General features: G+C 39.5%; 2 protein-coding genes across 2 annotated transcripts in view; one reads left to right on the forward strand and one right to left on the reverse strand.

The window, feature by feature from the left end:
• DHX29 (DExH-box helicase 29) overlaps window positions 1-7,974 on the reverse strand; it is a 28,901-nt gene extending 20,927 nt beyond the window's left edge. Inside the window, exons 1-10 of the mRNA XM_080574592.1 lie at window positions 7,768-7,974; window positions 6,401-6,480; window positions 5,484-5,597; window positions 4,788-4,917; window positions 4,269-4,411; window positions 3,728-3,853; window positions 2,861-2,987; window positions 2,399-2,569; window positions 1,610-1,775; window positions 352-475 (exon numbers count right to left, since the gene is read on the reverse strand). Coding sequence (XP_080430718.1) covers window positions 352-475; window positions 1,610-1,775; window positions 2,399-2,569; window positions 2,861-2,987; window positions 3,728-3,853; window positions 4,269-4,411; window positions 4,788-4,917; window positions 5,484-5,597; window positions 6,401-6,480; window positions 7,768-7,951 — 1,365 coding nt within the window. The 5' untranslated portion in view covers window positions 7,952-7,974. The remainder of the gene's footprint in view (window positions 1-351; window positions 476-1,609; window positions 1,776-2,398; window positions 2,570-2,860; window positions 2,988-3,727; window positions 3,854-4,268; window positions 4,412-4,787; window positions 4,918-5,483; window positions 5,598-6,400; window positions 6,481-7,767) is intronic.
• A 32-nt stretch (window positions 7,975-8,006) lies between these two features.
• Window positions 8,007-18,415, forward strand: part of MTREX (Mtr4 exosome RNA helicase) — a 46,882-nt gene continuing 36,473 nt past the window's right edge. The window contains exons 1-9 of the mRNA XM_080574593.1: window positions 8,007-8,159; window positions 8,407-8,538; window positions 10,160-10,226; window positions 12,781-12,843; window positions 13,378-13,490; window positions 14,293-14,467; window positions 14,737-14,827; window positions 15,159-15,283; window positions 17,572-17,670. Coding sequence (XP_080430719.1) covers window positions 8,059-8,159; window positions 8,407-8,538; window positions 10,160-10,226; window positions 12,781-12,843; window positions 13,378-13,490; window positions 14,293-14,467; window positions 14,737-14,827; window positions 15,159-15,283; window positions 17,572-17,670 — 966 coding nt within the window. The 5' untranslated portion in view covers window positions 8,007-8,058. The remainder of the gene's footprint in view (window positions 8,160-8,406; window positions 8,539-10,159; window positions 10,227-12,780; window positions 12,844-13,377; window positions 13,491-14,292; window positions 14,468-14,736; window positions 14,828-15,158; window positions 15,284-17,571; window positions 17,671-18,415) is intronic.

An 18,415-nucleotide genomic window follows, 5' to 3' on the forward strand; every position in this document is an offset into this window, starting at 1 on the left:
TAAATGAGCTTGCGTAGCAGGAGATATGGTAAGACTTGAGATACGGAACTACTTGTAAATACAGAAGCTGTGAAACCAGTTATATTAACATCAACAAGACATTTTATTCTCAGCTATCTTGCATTCTTTGCAACACTGAAAGAACAGTTTTACTACAGAATAGTTTCCTCCCCATATGCTGCAATGCCCGTGATTGTCAATAAAAGCAAAGTATTATATCATTCAAGCAAAGAATTTAATGGATAACACTTGAGTAAACTGTTTTTAAAATTTAATTACAGAGACTACAATTAAAAAAAAAAGCAAAGGGAGATTCCAAGCTAAAAACAGTAATATTGGTGAAAGCCTTACCTGTCCCTTGGTTAGATGATAGAGTGCCAAAGTAGCAGCTAGATGTTGTGCTTGCATACTATCTTCTGTTACAATTGTAGGACACATTGCCATTACATCATCTGATGTCTTGATAACCCTGACCCTTAAAAACAGATTCACACAGGCATTTCTCTTAATTTTTGCTACCTATATAAACAGCACACCTGTTAATGTTGTTTAAAACATGAGTAAAAATCAAATATAGGAATTAATCTAAAAAAAATTAATGTTTTTCAATAATCTTTTGTGAACAGACACAGTTGATCACATTTGACTGAATGGCAGAAAAATTTCAGCAGATTACAGCAGCACCTTTGTAGGGTGAAGTGGGTTCTCCCCCTTCTCCCTTTACGTTGCCTTCATTTTCCTTAAAGCAGAAGTATTTGTACACATACACACCACCTTTAAGGTTAGCTGCTTTGAAAGAAGAACCAAGTACTGGTGTGCCTTTGTGTAATCACTTAGACAAGTTACTGAGATGCCAGTTTAACAGATGTTAGCATCTCAGCAGATTGCTAACAGAGACATGCCAGTCATATAGCAGTAAAATTCCATATATTCTCTGAGGAACAGTATGTTTAAACAGCTAGTAGCTTCTACCTTGAAGCAAGAAGTTGGGATTTCCATTTTATTTAGTTCCTTCAAGAAGCACTATTCATTTGTAATGCCATGTCTACTTTGTTTGCGTATGATAATATACTTTATATTATACTTTATAGTATTTTACAGCACTACATTATAGACTTAGATTTGAAAAGAAACATAAAAGTCACTGATATTGCAGTGTTTTGGTTACAAATTTATGGTAGCTGTTACACAGGTTTCTAGCGTCTGCTTTAAACAAATCCCAAAAAGGTTTTTGGTATTCATATGACCAAAACCTATGGCTTAATGTATTGCTTTGAACAAGAATGCCAGAAGTTAGTTGTCCAAAATTATTTTACAGAATTAATTTGCTTCAGAACCTTTCACACAGCAGTACAGAATTCAAAGCTAAATAAGCTGATCCCCTCTTTAAGGGATCACTCAGAGGTTTACATTTGCTGTAATGTCCAGCTGAAGTGTTACTTCTCCAGAGCTATCCAGAGTGAAATACTTCCCTACTGGACTGAAATCACTCAAGTTAAACACACTACATTGATATAAACCTGGACCAACATGACAAAACAGAGGTTTTGAGCATTTTTATTTTTAAATAAACCAAAATGAAAATGTAAAGGTTATGGGAAATACATACCTACATTTCCAGTATCTTCCAACTGGAACCTTTTCAAAGGCAGGATTTGGGCTCTTGGGAAAATTCTTCCTGCACCAGTCAATCAAAAATTGTTTTGGAGATTTACCAGTCCAGCTTCGAGCACTGTAATCAAAGTTTCTTACGTCTAGAGGTTCTTTCTTTTTGGCTACAAGAGTAGAATGACACATACTTTAATTCTCCTAAAACTTGTATTTATTTTACATTCAAAAATGTTTTATCTGCTCTACAAGTCTGTTTTCACTAGAGAGTACTGTTTTCTGAAGTGTTCTGCAGCTCTACTAAATGAACAGAAAATACTGGTGCTGACAAATGACAGAAATTCCTGCTTTTTCAAGAAAGGAAATCAATTCCTAGTGGGAAATTAATTACAATATTCTGTTTACAATCTTTGATCATTCAGTAATTCAAGAGCTTTTACTAATATTCTGTTGTTAGGAAAATATTAACAGTTTGAAGGTTTACAACGAAAACAGTTTAGAAAGATGTGAAGGTGACAATTAATGGGAATAGTCACTAGCCCTGTAGCAATGAAAAAAGAAACACAAGATTTTAGACATGACAGTATGGCAAAAATAGCTTTTAGCATCATGTGCTAAAACATGTATGGATCTTCTCAAGTTAGCTTGGTCAGCAAGACAGCCCACCTGCCATTCCTACAATGAAAAGTTGACAACTCCACACTGAAATGCTATACAACCCGTAAAAAAAGAACTGATACTGTAAATCTGTGGTACGTGCCAGGCTTGTATTGAATAAGTTCCACCACACCTTTCTCTTCCTTTGCAGCACCTTCAGGTTTTTCAAGCAAACTCAGATTCAAAGTGGTTTCTTGAGGTACAGGAGCTTGAGGTAAGGGAGCTTTTTTCTTTTCGTTTTGTTGTTGGTTTGAAGTTTTCACAGCCGGATCAAATACAGGATGCTCTTCAAGCATTGCCATTTCTGTCAAAGAGAATATAGAACTTATTTCTACCGATTGCTGAGCATTTTGTTCCTTAAAAAGAGAAGAATAATTACATTAATTCATACTGAGCACTGAAAACCCAGAAGTGAAATTTTACTGACTTTTTACAGTTTGACCCACGTGAAAACAGTAAGTTCAGGAAAGCTTGCAGTTCACACAGTGAGTGGCACGACAGATGATGAAATCAATTCAACCTGACTCAAGAGACCTACTTGCCTAACAAATATGCAAGTCACAAAATGAAACACAGGTGATCTGCAGGGCTTTACCTTGCTGAATTCTTCTTATTTTCTCTTGTGCCACCTTCTGGCCTTGCTTGTCTTTGTCTTGCTTGGAGATGCTTGCTTGCTCTTTTGCTTCTGAAAGTTTTGCAGCCAGGTGTACATACCTCTCATTCTATTTCAAATAGAATTATTAATCACAATTTTAATATTGTATTCTTGTCACCATAAATAACCTTCATAATAAAAACGTAATCCTTTATACTAAGCTTAAAAAAATATTTGTTTCTCATTTGTGCAAGTAACGAACAATTAAAACCTCTCAAAATTTTATAACCACCTTCCTAATCTCACTGAGATGTGTTTCAAAAATCCTTCCTTCCCAGAAAAATACACTCAATATTTTGAGCTCAGTACTAAAAAAAATAAGAGGAAAAAACAATGGAGGAAAGGAAAACTACCAGCATATTTCCATTCAGTTGCCTGATGCCAAATCTTAATTTAAAAAAAAAAAAAATGCTAGCTATTCAACCCTCAATTTTTAACAAACCAATCAACTAGTTGCAGATGTGCTGGACATATCTTTAATACAAGACATATCTTTAAGACAAGAAGAAATGGCGTTAAGTTGTGCAAGGGAAGGTTTAGGTCAAATATTATGATAAATTTCTTCACTGAAAGGGTTGTAAAGTAGTGAAGAACAGGCTGCCCAGGGAAGCGGTTGACTCGCCATACCTACGGGTCTTCAAAAAAAAACATGTAGATGTGGTGCTTGGTGACATGGTTTAATGGTGGACTTGGCAGTGCTAGGTTAAAGGTTGACCACATGGTCTTAGACATCTTTTGCAGCCTAAATGACTCTATATCGATTTTTGAAAGTTTTTGAATGTTTCTCATGAAACATTACTCTCTTACTGGGTCAAACTTTTCTTCATCTGTCTCTTTCACAGACTCATTTTTCTCTTCATCACTCTGTTGCTCAGCATATCGCAAAATCCACTCCTTCATACTCACTTCTTTCTTTTTCTCTGCATTTGTCTCCTGGAAGAACAACCAAAATTAAAAGTAATGATAGCAGTAAGTGAAACCACCGATGTTTTTTCTCAGTCAGAGTTTAGGAACTACTGCTTAAGATTTTATATAAATTAAGTTATATGACAGAGTGCTACTTGTAAATAAATGGAACAAACCCATTCTTGGAAAAAATTAAGCTATGACTTAACAAAAGTTACCACAAACAACAAATTACAGAGTCTTTTAGACTTCACATGGAAAAACGTTACCTTTCAAATTACCATTCCACTGTAGTTAAAACGATGTGGATGGCAGTATTATTTAAGCATATTATATTTTCAGAAGTTTTCCATGTCACTGTTGAAGTTGATGCAAATTATGGATTTTGGAAAATTTCATGCTCTCTTCCCACCAATAAATACAAATAAATTTCTCAAATTACCTTAGTTTCAGGGCCATTCTCTTTCTTTTTCTTATCTACTAAGCGAGGTGGAGGTTCACATTTTGACACAGGAGAACAAAATTTTGCTCTAGGTTTCTGTTGCTGTTCGTCAAACTGCTGGCTAAAGCCTTCAGGCAAGGCATCTTCAAAACAAAAAACCCATGTCATTGAATGTGTCAATAATGATTACTGAAAAATCTTTTTAAGTGTGTTCGGAGCCAACTGGAGGAACATAAAACAACAACAGTACGCCCAAAATAAAAATCAGGCTATAACATTTGAGTAAGTCAGCATTTGCTCATTGGACTTTGATAAAACTCTAAGAATCGGAAGAGAAAGACTGTAAGACTCAAAAAATAGTAACAAAACAAGTCAGCAGCACAGCTAGGAAAACCGTGATGACTACTGGTCTAAATGAAACAATATATTTGACTGCTGCTTTCACGTATTTCCGTATCAGAGTTGGAACTACTGTTCTTCAATTAAAAACTGTAGTCAATTCTCTGTCACTATACTTACCATCAGGAAGGTTTAAACAAAGCCAATCAAGTGCAGAGTGAAGATCACCACCATATAAAAGTGTGTTTTTCATTGCTTCCTCAATGTGTTCAGTCTTAAAGGAAAACCTTTGCAAAGCCATGTATACATCCTACAAATTAAAAAAAGTTAAACATTAAGATTTAACCTAGCAATTTAACAAAGGCTCAAACTTCTATTTCCCACATATCAGATAATTGAGATTAAACAGATAAAAAAGCATAAATTAACATATCAGAAGGCAGAGTAGAAAATCCTGTCTTGAAAACAAAGCTCATAATAATTTTGAATGTAAATATATATACATATGTATAAGTAAAGCCACATCCCAGTCTCTGAATAGAGTGCATATTTTCTGTGTAGAAAGATAAATCTGCAGTTTTCCAACTATGACATGGAACTAAAAACGTAGGAAACAATGTCCTTAAAACATTGAGGTTAACTTCTATTCCTCTATCTATTTGATTAGATACTCTGATGGTGGTTACTGAATGCATGAAGACATGTCTTTCCTGATAAACATGCTAACTGATTCCACCGGCTAATCATTAATGCAATTACTGGAAAATACGGTACACTGGCTTGTACTATGCACAGAAATATGAATAACAAAAAAAAAAAAAAGAAACTGTTTACTCTAAATCAACAATGGTCAGAGGACAACATTCTAAACTCTACCTGCAGTTTCTTAGCAGTAAGTCTTCTGGAAATCATTCCTTTGTCATCATTTTGTTTTTTATGGTCATTGATTATATCAATAATCCTTTTCTCCAAATTACTGTTTATCATTACCTGCATAAAGAAAAACAGTTGATACAAAGCAAAACACCACACCTTTCTATGATATATCCATGTTCTTCATTCCTAAGGAAATTAGAATGCAGAAATCTTTCTGCCATTCAAATCCCTGCTTTTCCAGTTTTCCATAAGTTTGGCAAAGCTTTCTTATGAAAGGTACAGATTTATTTAAGTTTTATGTTGTTGATTTCTTTTTAACCTGAAATAGAAAAAAAGTCATCCCCTATTACAGAGAAGGCCCATTTATATCTTAAAAAATACAGGAATTCCCTTGACATAATGTAAGGAAAAAGTAATTTAAAAAAATAATTTACTGGAAAGAACAAGGCCTCTCTTCTCAGCTCACTAATCTAAAATAATTTGATCATTAAGACAATCTTGTGAGACTCTCCTTCTTATCTGGATTAGGAAAAAAAATCCAGACAAAATTTTAGTATTCTTAACATCTCTAAAACATGGATGAAGCTTTAGTTGTCACTGAGAGTGCCATGTAAAATCTGTATTCTTCCTCTGACACGAAGAAAAATATACGTGCACAACAGAAGCCCAAACACTGCTCTTCACAGCCCTGCATGTAATGTATAATTTGTTACTTAAAAACAGATGTTCCACCCTACTGCTTTATCCCATTTCTCAAAGCACACTCAGAACCCCAAACAGCTCAAGCTCAAGAGACAAGGTCTAACACATGAACGTAGTTCATAGGTGTAACGTAACACATATAGCTGAAGAAATATTTACTCAGGTAAAAGAGTATCATGAATCACAAAGTTCTTTTACCTAAAGAAGATACTCACCTTAAGAACAGACTTATCTAGATTTGCAGCAGCAGCAGCACTGGAATCTACTGGTGAACTAAAACTGTAAGTTTTTGGACCTGCAAATTGCAAACAACCATCAATTACATACGCAGAGTGCAGAGAACACTCTTTATGGTTTTTAAAGCAGATCCAACATGAGGCAAGTATTACACCAATATGCCAGTAACATGCATACACGTAAGAACAATAAGAACACTAAATGGTGTGGAAAGGCCATTTACCAATGAGTGGTAAAGAAACGAATGACTCAGGAGACAAAATATAAAATCCTGAGTGGCACAATGAGGAAAAATGATTGACAGACTACTATCCATACAAGAGCAGGGAATAATACTCCCCAAACAGGGAAGCTAATGGCAAGTTCAAAGCAAGCAAGAGTGATGGTTTGTTTGTTTGTTTTAATTACAAAATGCACAGCTCCATAGCACAGCTCTGCCACTGAAGCTGTGGGTATAGGACATTTGTCTAAGCCCAAGAGGAAGCAGGATGGTTTTGCACAATGAAATCCTTTTTTTTTTTTTTTTTGGAAGGATATTGAATAGAAATACTACATGGCTCAGCAAGTCCTTTAGCCACAACTGGAGAAGGATGTACTCTCTGAAAGTATCACTGCATGTCTGGTCTGTCCCCACCTGGGTACCTGCATTTGGACCCAGTCTAGGGGAAGGTACTGGGTTACACAGGTCTGTGGTCTAACCTGCCACAGTCGTTCTTACTTTTCATTTAGCAGCTGTTAGTGGAAAAATATCTGTTCACAATGCTACTTATCATCACTGAAATTGTTTAGCTTCTCACAACAGCCAGCTTGATTCTAGATGCTGTTCCTTTTGAGAATGCAAGCGCTGTTCTTGGTATGGTGCAGACAGAAAGGAGCTGAGCAGCCTCGGAGCTTTCAGCAGCCTGCCAGACCGCACGGCGCTCCGGAGAGGGAAGCAGGGTGCTCCTTGAGGTGCTGCTGCCCCCCAGCTCCTCAGCAGGACGGCTCACCCGTGCTGGACAGTTTCTGAAAATAACTAAGTACTGTGGTGTTGGAGGTGCGGGAGACATGCAAACACAGGTATCAGAGCCCAGATTTGGAAAAGCACAGTTAAGTGGCTCAGAAGTTTAAAATACGGGGCGAGGGACTTCAGGACTTCATGTTAACAAGCTGGGACCTGGGATGGCCTGACCCGACCGCTGCCCGGCTCGCCTACAGCCCGCCGCACCGGCTGGCGTTACAGGCAGCCCAGCCTCCCCGGACACCCCCGGGCCCCGCCGCTCACCCAGCCCCGCTCAACTCCGTGTTTCTCCCTGAAACCCACACCTCGTTACGACCCCCAGCCCCAAAACCCGCTCCGCCTCACCTTGCTTGACGCGAGGCTCCTTGCAGGCGGGCGGCGGCCGCGGGGCCGCTCGGCCGCCCGACGCCTCAGCGGCAGCACCGGCCTCGGCGGCGGCCCGCGCCCGGGCGGCGGCGGTGGCGGCGGCGGCGGTGGAGGCGGCATGGGCCGAGCCCCCAGCGCGGTGCTTCTTGTTGCGGCCGCCCATGGCGCTCCGTGCCCGCAGCGGATCCGGAACCGGCCGAGGCCCGGGGGCAGGCAGGAAGGGAAAGGAAGGGACGGGAGCGGGGCGGGGCGGAGCGGAGCGGGGGGAAGATGGCGGACGCGTTCGGGGACGAGCTCTTCAGCGTGTTCGAGGCGGAGCCGGCCGCCGCCAAGAGCAAGGCGGCCGCCGCCGAGGCCGCCAGGAGGACGGGGTGAGCGGGGCCGGAGGGGGGCGGCGGGGGTCGCTGGGCACCCCCGGGGCGGGGCGGCGGTGCTGCTCCGGCCCCAACGCCGGGCACCCCGCGGGGCACGGGGCGGCCGGGAGGTGACTTGGAAACGCGTGGTGGCTCCTCGGGGGGGGGCTTCCCGGGGCGGCGGGGCGGACACCGGCTGGTTTTGTGGAAATGTGCTCGTAAAAGGCAGGCCTCGAGGGTGCTCTGTGTGTGTGTGTGTTCGCAGAAAGCGATCGGAGGAGGCGCCGTCAGGGGCTGCGCCAGGGAAGGCCAAAAGGGAAGCCGAGGTCAATAGTACAGAAGATGCGGTTTCAGGAAAGAAACCAAAATTGGAAGACGTTGTATCAGAAGACACAAAGTAAGTATGCAGCCTGCTGTGTGAGGGAATTATAGCCGGGTGTACTTGTTAGCTGAACAACACCCGTGAATAGTCAGCGTATGTAGCTTCGCAGTGTTTTCGTGTGAAGGTGGATTTGCCTATTCATTTTCTATTAACTTTACTTATGTGAGGACGTGCTAGTAGTACAGCTTCACCAGTGATGAGCACTGGAGGGGTTTAAAATAATATTGCAAAGCAGTAGTTAACCATTATGCAACGTTTGTGTGTTGTTACTGCACGTGGATCAGGGGCTGTTGGTCGAAGGCGTTGTGCTTGTTTCAGGCCTGTGGCAAGCAGTAAGCAGTGAGGAGGCAGGCCTCCTTCCACCTCACTGGAAGACATAATCAGCTTCGGATACAGGAATATGAACTTGACGAGAGAGACAGAAAAAAAGACTTTTGAGGCGTGTAAGATTATAATTGCAGGACGTATTTGTGATAGAAGTGTAGACGTTCTTTTAAATTTGAACACAAATGGCAGGTACCTGACATGGAGAAGAGGGAAAGCTTGGACATGTTGAAAGCTGGGGAGATGAGGCAACCGAAGGGTAGCTAGAATGCCATTTTTGTGCCTTAGGATCTGTGCGCCTGTCTGTTTTCTTTCTAGAACCTCCTGACAGGTATTATGAGGGTTGTGAAAAAATAGATTGAAGGGACAGTGCAGGAACTTTGTCAGCGTAGTCTGTCTTAAGAGATTGTTGGGAACTTGGACGTTGCTGTTGGTTCAGAAACAATTAGATAAGTTCATGGAATAAAACTTCATGCGGAACTACCAAATACAGATGTGTACCTCCTAGTTCAAGATGTAGAAGACTCAACTACAGAAGTAAAAAGTGTGTGCTTGCTGAGTTCTTGTACTTTTCTCTGGGTGACATATCGCTTCTGTCAGACAGAATTCATTGCTCTTAAGTGGTCATTTTTTTCTCAAGTTCAAGATAAAATTTTCTGTGAGAACAGTCATGAGAAGACTTTTCAGAACATTGCAATCATAGAGTACTTGTACAGAAGCAAAGCAGAACCAGAGTTACCATTTTAAGTTAGTTTTTATGTGAGTGGTCTCAATAAAATGTGTACTTGTCTATTATAGCTTACTGAAGTATGTAAATACCGCATGAGAAAACGACTGTTTTATGCCGTGAGACACTAGCTGCTTGTGGCCATGAAAGAAGGATAAAGAAAAAGAGGGTTCTTGTCTTAAGGCAGCTGTTTGGGTTGTTTCAGGCTGCTGTTATTCAGTACCATAAAATACAGGTCTTGAATTTTGCTTTTGTATACTGAGAAAAAAAGTCCATATTTAATTGGAAAACTCTACAGGAACATGCTTTTATAAATGTGACCCAAGAGGAATTTTGTGATGCAAGTTTTTAAAATGTTTAAAATCCTAAAGTAGTAGCTAAAGTACACTTAAACAATAGCAAAACATTAACTTACAGGTGTTCTTAGTACTGGTAGTAACCTCTACCAAATGTCCAGTTTAAGTTTGTGCATCCTTTTTTTAGTGCTACAGTTAAAGTAAAGGTGAAGTTCAACGTTTATCATTTTATAAAGAAAACAGGATTCTTACATGTATTCCTGGGCAATCCTAACTCATATATTTTTAGTCTGGCAGACCTGATGCCACACGTAAAGGTGCAAGCTGTGGAAACTGTTGAAGGTTGCACACATGAGGTGAGTGCAGTGCAAATGAACATGGAAACTCTAGGCTTTTTTGTAGAAGTACATGCATTACTGCTAGTATTATAATATTGTTTGTATTTATTATTGTACTAATTATATGTCATTTGATAGTACATTTAAGATTGAACAGGCCTGTAAATAGTTTGAGGTATGCACCTGACATTGTCCATGCACAAAATATACTTTAAAATTCAACAGGATATCGTACTAGAAGCTGTTTGAATGATAAATGCAATAAAATGAGTGGTTGTGGAAAACTCGATAATATTGGTAGATCTTTGTATTTAAAAGGTATTGAGCACATTCTGAGTGCTGTTCTTGAGGAAGAGAGCCTGCAGATTATTGAAATAAGTCTGTACTCATGGTACAGTGTTACTGTTCAGCAGTGCATGGAAGTATTTTCCTAGTCTGTTTCAAGAAAGAAAGACCTTCTTGTAAAGCTGGTTTGTGTTGAAAATGACATTTTGGTAAAATGGGAAAAAAAGACTATGTGAAAGCAAGAAAATGAAAACTATCTATTTTCAGATTATGTTAATGGAAATGATACAATTATAATACGAAAAATCAGAAGCATTAATGCTGATTTTTATTTTATTATTTTTAATCATCCTTCATCTCAAAATGATTGTCAGGAAGAGTTTCTATGAGTATTAAATATGTAAATTTTAACTTTCCTGTACTTGCATGTACATTGCTCCATTTGTTTTTTCTTCTGTCTTAGAATCACTGAATCATAGAATAGTTTGGGTTGGAAGGGAACTTAAGGATCATCTAATTCCAACCCCACTGCCACGGGCAGGAACATCTTCCATCAGACCAGGTTGCTCAAAGCCCCATCCAATCTGGCCTTGAACACTTCCAGGGATGGGGCATCCACAGCTTCTCTTGGGCAGCCTGTGCCAGTGCCTCACCACACTCACAGTAAAGAATTTCTTCCATATAGCTAATGTAATCTTACCCTCGTTTAGTTTAAAGCCATTACTCCTTGTCCTATTGCTATGCTGCCTGACTTTCCTGTAAGGCTTCCCCAGCTTTCCTGTAGGACCCTTTTAGGTACTGGAAGGCCGCTATAAGTTCTCTCAGGAGCCTTCTCTTCTCTAGGTTGAACAACCCCAGTTCCCTCAGTCTGTCCGTGCAGGAGAGGTGCTCCAACCCCTTGATCATCTTTGTGGCTCTTGCCTGGACATGTTCTAACAGGTCCGTGTCCTTGTTCTGGGGGCCCGAGAGCTGAATGCAGGGCTCCAGGCAGAGTCTCACAAGAGCAGAGCAGAGGGGGACAATCACCTCCCTCATCCTGCTGGCCACTCTGCTTTTGATGTAGCCCAGGATACGGTTCGCTTTCTGGGCTGCAAACGCACATTGCTGGCTCATGTTGAGCTTCTCATCAACCAACACCCCCCAGGTCCTTCTCCTTAGGGCTGCTGTCAATCCATTCTCTGACCAGCCTGTATTTGTGCTTATCTGTCTTCCAGAACTAACCCATGTTAATTAGGGTCACATTAAAAGACCCTGTATGGTGATGCATTTTTAATAAATCACAGAATCGTCTAGGTTGGAAGAGACCTCCAAGTTCACCCAGTCCAACCTCTGACCTAACACTAACAAGTCCTCCACTAAACCATATCACTAAGCTCAACATCTAAATGTCTTTTAAAGACCTCCAGGGATGGTGACTCAACCACTTCCCTGGGCAGCCCATTCCAATGCCTAACAACCCTTTCAGTAAAGAAGTTCTTCCCAATATCCAGCCTAAACCTCCCCTGGTGCAACTTTAGCCCATTCCCCCTCGTCCTGTCACCAGGCACGTGGGAGAACAGACCAACCCCCACCTTGCTACAGCCTCCTTTAAGGTACCTGTAGAGCACGATAAGGTCACCCCTGAGCCTCCTCCTCTCCAGGCTGAACAACCCCAGCTCCCTCAGCCACTCCTCGTAAGAGCTGTTCTCCAGACCCCTCACCAGCCTCGTTGCCCTTCTCTGGACTCTCTCGAGCACCTCGAAAAAAAGAAGAAACTGTCTGTACAATTGATGATACAGGTTTTAAAGCCAATGCATCTGCACAGTCTTTGTTATGTAGAGATGTCTGATAGAGGTTTGTCATCACTTAGTAACTGAAGAGGGCTTAAATATTTAGCATGAATGAATATAGATATTAGCCAGGAACAGGAACTTAACCTGCATAAACACATTGTCCCTGGAAAGGGAGCGTGATCAACGTGAGCTGTGTAATTGCTTTTAACCTCTGTTGGTCAGAAACTGTGACTGCATCTTGACCTGAGGAGTTTATGTTTCAAATTAGGTAAACCAGAAATATTTCACATCAGACAGCAAGGAGTATCAGAGAAATGGGTAAAGGGGTACTGTTGTCAGGAGGGTAAAGATGCTGAGAGGAAGGACACTTGACACATGAGCTCGTAGAACCAGTATAATAGAAATTCATATGAGTTGTCATGCGTTTTGCATTTCCTTCCTCAGCTTTTCGTAGCTTGATACATCACTGGAATGGACACACAGAATTATGCAATTGTTTAAAATATATTTTATAGGTTGCACTTCCAGCAGATGAAGAGTTCACAGGTCTAAAGCCAAGAACTGGAAAACCTGCAAAAGTATGTGATAGATTCCATTATTTTTTCTTTTGCATATGTTCAGTTAGCAGGTAAGGGTAGAAGAAAAATATTGTACTTAGCCAGTAAGACTAGACAAAGGTTTAAAAAGATGACCTGTCGTAAGTAGGATTGATATTTGTATTTTAAATGTGGTAGAGTAAAATGAAGTGGTTGAATGGAGTGGATAGGCCTTTGTGGTTTCGTTTCTATTCTTCGACATCGGGCAAAGGCTTTGGTGCTGTGCTATAGTTTCTCTCCTGACTTAGTAAATAAGAGAAAATCCAGTCGTCCGGGACAGATTTTCACTCCATACAACAACAAGATATCATCAAAGATCTTGGGTGTGTGTGTTAGATAATTTTATGTAAATACCAAGCCACTTCAAAATACTGGATTAAGGTTAATTGAAATTACAAATGTCTACATGCATGATTTCATTTCTGCCTGTAGTTTGCATGCTCGTTTGGTCAGAGAATAATCAATGTAGGTAGTAGTCTGTGTTAAAAATATGTAATGTTTTTGCTTTCTTTTTAGGAATATCCATTTAGTCTTGATGCCTTTCAGAGGGAAGCGATTCTTTGTGTAGATAATAACCAGTCTGTGTTAGTGTCAGCTCATACATCAGCTGGTAAAACTGTATGTGCAGAGTAAGTAACTTTCTGACAGGCTCTAATGAGAAAATGGTGTGATGCTTTTGCTGTCATTTTGTTGAACCATCAGTAGCTGTTGTGCATCAATTCCTACATTAAAAAGCTTGGAATTGAATTGACTGCACTAGAATATAAATAGTTATTTCTTTCATCTAGCTTAGTGGGTATTGAAAGGCTTGAGTAATGTTTAAGCTTGTATTTTATTTTTAAACAATCTGTCCTTATTGAGATGTTTTTCTATAGACTGAGAGAAAAATTTCTGCAATACAGATTTACATGAATTTAGAAAAAATACCTTTGTGTTCTAGCCCATATTTGCAGCTAATAAAGAAGGTCATGTGTGTTTTTTTTTAACTTTTATGTCAGAAGTATCAGTTTGATTTAATTATCATCTTGGTGTTTATTAGGCAAGAAATGTTTAAACAAGCACCTACTTTTTTATCGGGGTTTCGAGTGACTTTGCTGACTTGAAATGAGAAGTGAGATGTACATGAAAATATATTACGTGGGTTCAAATAATAGTAGTTTGACACAAAGCATTTATGATTAGATTTTTAGTTAAAATTAGATGTGTTCTGAAGTTCATCTAAATCAGTTAACTTGTCAGGCAGTTGTCACTCTCCAGAGAGACACAAGTAGTTAAGTTTAGATTGCACTGAACTTAAACTGATGTGAAATGCTTCATATCATTCTACTGGTGTTTTGAATTACATTTTTTTTTTCAACCAAAATATCTGAGGAAACTAAAAAGTTGTGGATATCTTCTGGCAACTTTAACATGTTCAATGTTTGAATACAGGTATGCAATTGCCTTGGCTTTGAGGGAGAAACAGCGTGTGATATTTACGAGTCCAATTAAAGCTCTGAGTAATCAGAAGTACCGTGAGATGTATGAAGAGTTTCAGGATGTTGGTTTGATGACTGGGGATGTCACCATTAATCCTACAGCTTCTTGTCTGGTGATGACAACAGAGGTAAGATCAGACACAAGTTCTTGATCTATCTGTGGTTTTGTACCCTTTTTTGACTGGAAAGGTCTGACAGTAATAAATTAAAATTATCATTAGAAGCCCAGTTAAGGTAAAAAAAAAAAAATCAGAAAGTTCATTATTTCTCCCTTGCGCTTCATTTAACTTCAAATTATTAAAAAAATAGGTAGTCCCTGTAAATTCATGCTTTTGGACTCTTACTCAGGAACTTTAAATCTCAGTTTTTGGCAAATCCTTTTTTCCCCCTTTTCTAGATCCTGAGAAGTATGCTCTACAGAGGTTCTGAGGTTATGCGAGAAGTTGCATGGGTTATTTTTGATGAAATCCACTACATGAGAGATTCAGGTAACTTACATATGTATTTTGCATTTCATATCCGTTTTTTTGAAGAACAAAGACTTTATTAAATCTATTTTCTCTTGAAATCAGACACCTTTGTGCATAAATCATTCAGAATATGTTTTCTACTGAATTTTGTGAAATAGTTATTGTGCGTAGCAATCTGCATTGTCTTTGCTGAGACAAAAACAACTTTGAGGACATTTGTGTGTACTTATATATGAGACGTTTGTTAGATTTTGTTTTATTTTCTATTTAAGTATGCTGTTCTTTGGCTTCAGAGCTGAAAAACAGACTTTAATAACATAAATTTCCCGTATGATTTTTCCATTTTCAGAACGTGGTGTAGTTTGGGAAGAGACAATTATTTTGCTCCCTGACAATGTTCATTATGTGTTCCTTTCTGCAACTATTCCAAATGCTCGTCAGTTTGCTGAATGGATCTGTCATCTTCACAAACAGGTAATTTTGATGTGATAGACCTCTGTCCTTGTGATCTTGTGGTGTAATACTGTGTCTTTGAAAAAAAATGGACCTACAAGCCTCTCTTTAGCCATGTTACTATGGCTTCTAACTGATGGTATAGATCACTCCTGCCTTCTTTGATAGTACACTTAGTCTTTGCGCCTGTACGGGCTGTTGGTTCTACATACAGCTTTAATGTTTCTTTCTTTAATAGTTTATTTTCACCATTTATTTAGACACCAGCTTGATTTCAACAAACACTCTGAATTATGAAACACTGTGAAAATACTATGATTTTCAGAGGCAGGCCTTTCAGGACGTAGAGGCTTCAAAGGGCTTGTTTGCAATCCGTAAACGTTATATTCATCTCTGTTTCAACAGCGACAAACTTTTCTTTCATTGTTTGCATTAAAATAGGTGTGTGATTGTCAGTGGGCTGACAGCAGCATGACAAGTACTTGTCACACATTTTTATGAGCTTTCAGTTATATCTTGGATATGCTTGCTAAGTTCACACAAATTCGTAATTATTTCTCTTCCTGTTTTCTTGCTGTCCCCAGAGAGCAGAGCTCAGCACCTGCCCCTCTGCTCCCCTCATGAGGGAGCTGCAGGCCGCCGTGAGGCCGCCCCTCAGCCTGCTCTGCTCTGGGCTGAACAAGCCAAGGGACCTCAGCCACTCCTCATTCGTCTTCTCTAGACCCTTTGCCACGTCTGTAGCACTCCTTTGGACTCTCTAGTAGTTTTATGTCCTTCTTATATTGTGGCATCCAAAACTGCACACAGTTGACTAGCACATCGTAGTTCCTGAAACAGGCTGGAAGAGAGAGGCAAAGCTGAACTTAATGAAACAGGCAGATTGAGGAGCAGGGTCCTGGAAGCAGGCAGGCAGGGAAGAAGAAAGTAGAGAGACACAGCATAGGTCCTTGGAACTGGCAGGGAGAGCAGATGTCCATCCTAGAGTGATTCCATTCCGCAACAGCAATTCCTGTAATAATAGTCCTTTCTTAATAGAAGATCTTGTCTTGCACTGAATTCTTCGGTGTCTAGGTGTTTTTTGGCCCATAGACTATGTTGTGCACAATTCCAGAAGATACTATCCCAGGCTGAAAGCAGGTTCCGTATCCTGCTGCTCACATCTTTTTCTTAGCTGCTGCTTATTTTCTTCCTTAATTTATGGCATTTTTTATTTTTTTTTACCAGCTGTCAAAGCTGCATGTCTTCTGTGACTGACCGTCAGTGGAGTTTATAGTTCTGGGACCTCTGTTTTCAAACTACGCCCGTATGCAGGGCCCTTACTGTTATCCCAGGCTTAAACTGTACTTAGCAAGTACTGCTCCATTTCACATAGAGGATTCTCATAATGAGCTTAAGGACAGGACCACTGCCTTGCTCGATTAGCATAGCATGGTTCATATGAGTGATATGTGCTGCTACTAGAATGCAAGAATGAAAAGTAAACCATCAATTCCTAGGAAATAATGTGTATATATATACAGACAAAATGAGAAAAGAGGAATATGATGAATATGTCCTGTTCCAGAACCTTTCAGTTAATTTTTATTCCGTTTTTTTCAGTGATGGTTTTGCAGCAAAGAATATGTGAATTAGAATTGGGGATGGAACTTCCACAAGAGGTTGCTCTGATTTTAAAAATAACTCCAAGCTCTGATTCTCATGTGGCTTGTGATGAAAGGAGCATAGTATAAGAGATGTTTATTCAAGCTTGGCACAAAGCTTTGACTTTGTTTTGCAGAACACTTGGCTGATTATTTTTTAAAGCAGATTTATATAATATTTAATATTTTTTAAGGAAGTGTTTCATTTATTTTTTTCTAAACAAATGTTACATGTTAAAGCTTTTCATGTTTTAAAAAGTATACAGTGTGCCGTTTTTAGGTGGTGCAAGAAATACTGCAGGCTTTTTTACAAAATAGAAATTAATAGTTCTTCCTTTAGTTTTTAAAGATGTTAGCATATTCCAAGTCTGTTTAATAATACAGAAGAGACCATTACCTATCTTTACTTTTTCTTTTTTATGAGAGGTTGTTTGTTGTCAACTTGTATTCCTCTGAAGGATTAGCAAGCTTTCATGTTTTTAAGCAACATCATTAGTATAAAATCCGTATTCAGGAAAGAAAACTTAACTAAATTTCTTTGAGTCTTAGCTTCTGGCTTTTAGAATGATGTATTTTAAAATAAATGCATTGGATTTTCCCTCAAGCCAGTATTTTTCCAGTGCATTTAGAAATATGAAATATTTACATATGTGCTGTTCTTTTTTGTAGCCCTGCCATGTGATTTACACAGACTATCGACCTACTCCACTGCAGCACTATATATTCCCAGCAGGAGGAGATGGATTGCGTCTCGTCGTTGATGAAAATGTAAGGGATAGTCAATTAGTTTGAAATTTCTTTTTCCTCACATATCAGTAACGAGTTTCATCTTTTGCGGAAATTGGATTGACTATGCAAAGGATGTTGATGTTAAAATAAAATGAAGTTCAAATGGGTAATGGTGATCTCTGAGATGCTGATTTTGGAATCATATAGAAGACACTAATTTTATTATCTAATGTCATGTACTCAGCTGAGTAATGCTTTGCTGAGATGGTATTAAGCACCCTCATCCTTGCTTTCTGAGGTTTCTGGTACTGTTTCTCACTTAATTTTCTTTTTTGTTTGTTTTAAAGGTAGCATTATTTAAATTTTCCTTCAGTTGAGGGGGCAAAATGATTTTGTGTTTTTAGATGATTCAGAAGTAACAATGTTTAAAATTCATTATTGACATGCACAATAGTAGCTTATGCCGTAAACAGCAGTATTGCACTTCATTGGGTAGAATATCTTCATGTAGACGTTCCTATAAGTCAGTTTTGCTATTGTGCCATTGTATTGGGTTTACGTGGCAAGGCTTTGGTAGGAGGGGGCTGCAGGAGTGGCCTCTGAGAGCAGAGCCCAGCAGCTGCCCAATGTCAGAGCAGAGCCAGCTCCAAAAAGGACCCACTGCTGGCCAAAGTTGAGCCAGTGATCAACACTGGTTGCACATCGGAGAGAGCACGCTTAACAAAATGGAAAAAACTGCTGCACAACAGCAGCTGGGAGAGGGAGTAGTGAGAACCAGCCCTGC

Source organism: Anser brachyrhynchus (genome assembly GCF_964034855.1).
Source record: "Anser brachyrhynchus genome assembly, chromosome: Z".
NCBI classification, from domain to species: Eukaryota; Metazoa; Chordata; class Aves; order Anseriformes; family Anatidae; genus Anser; species Anser brachyrhynchus.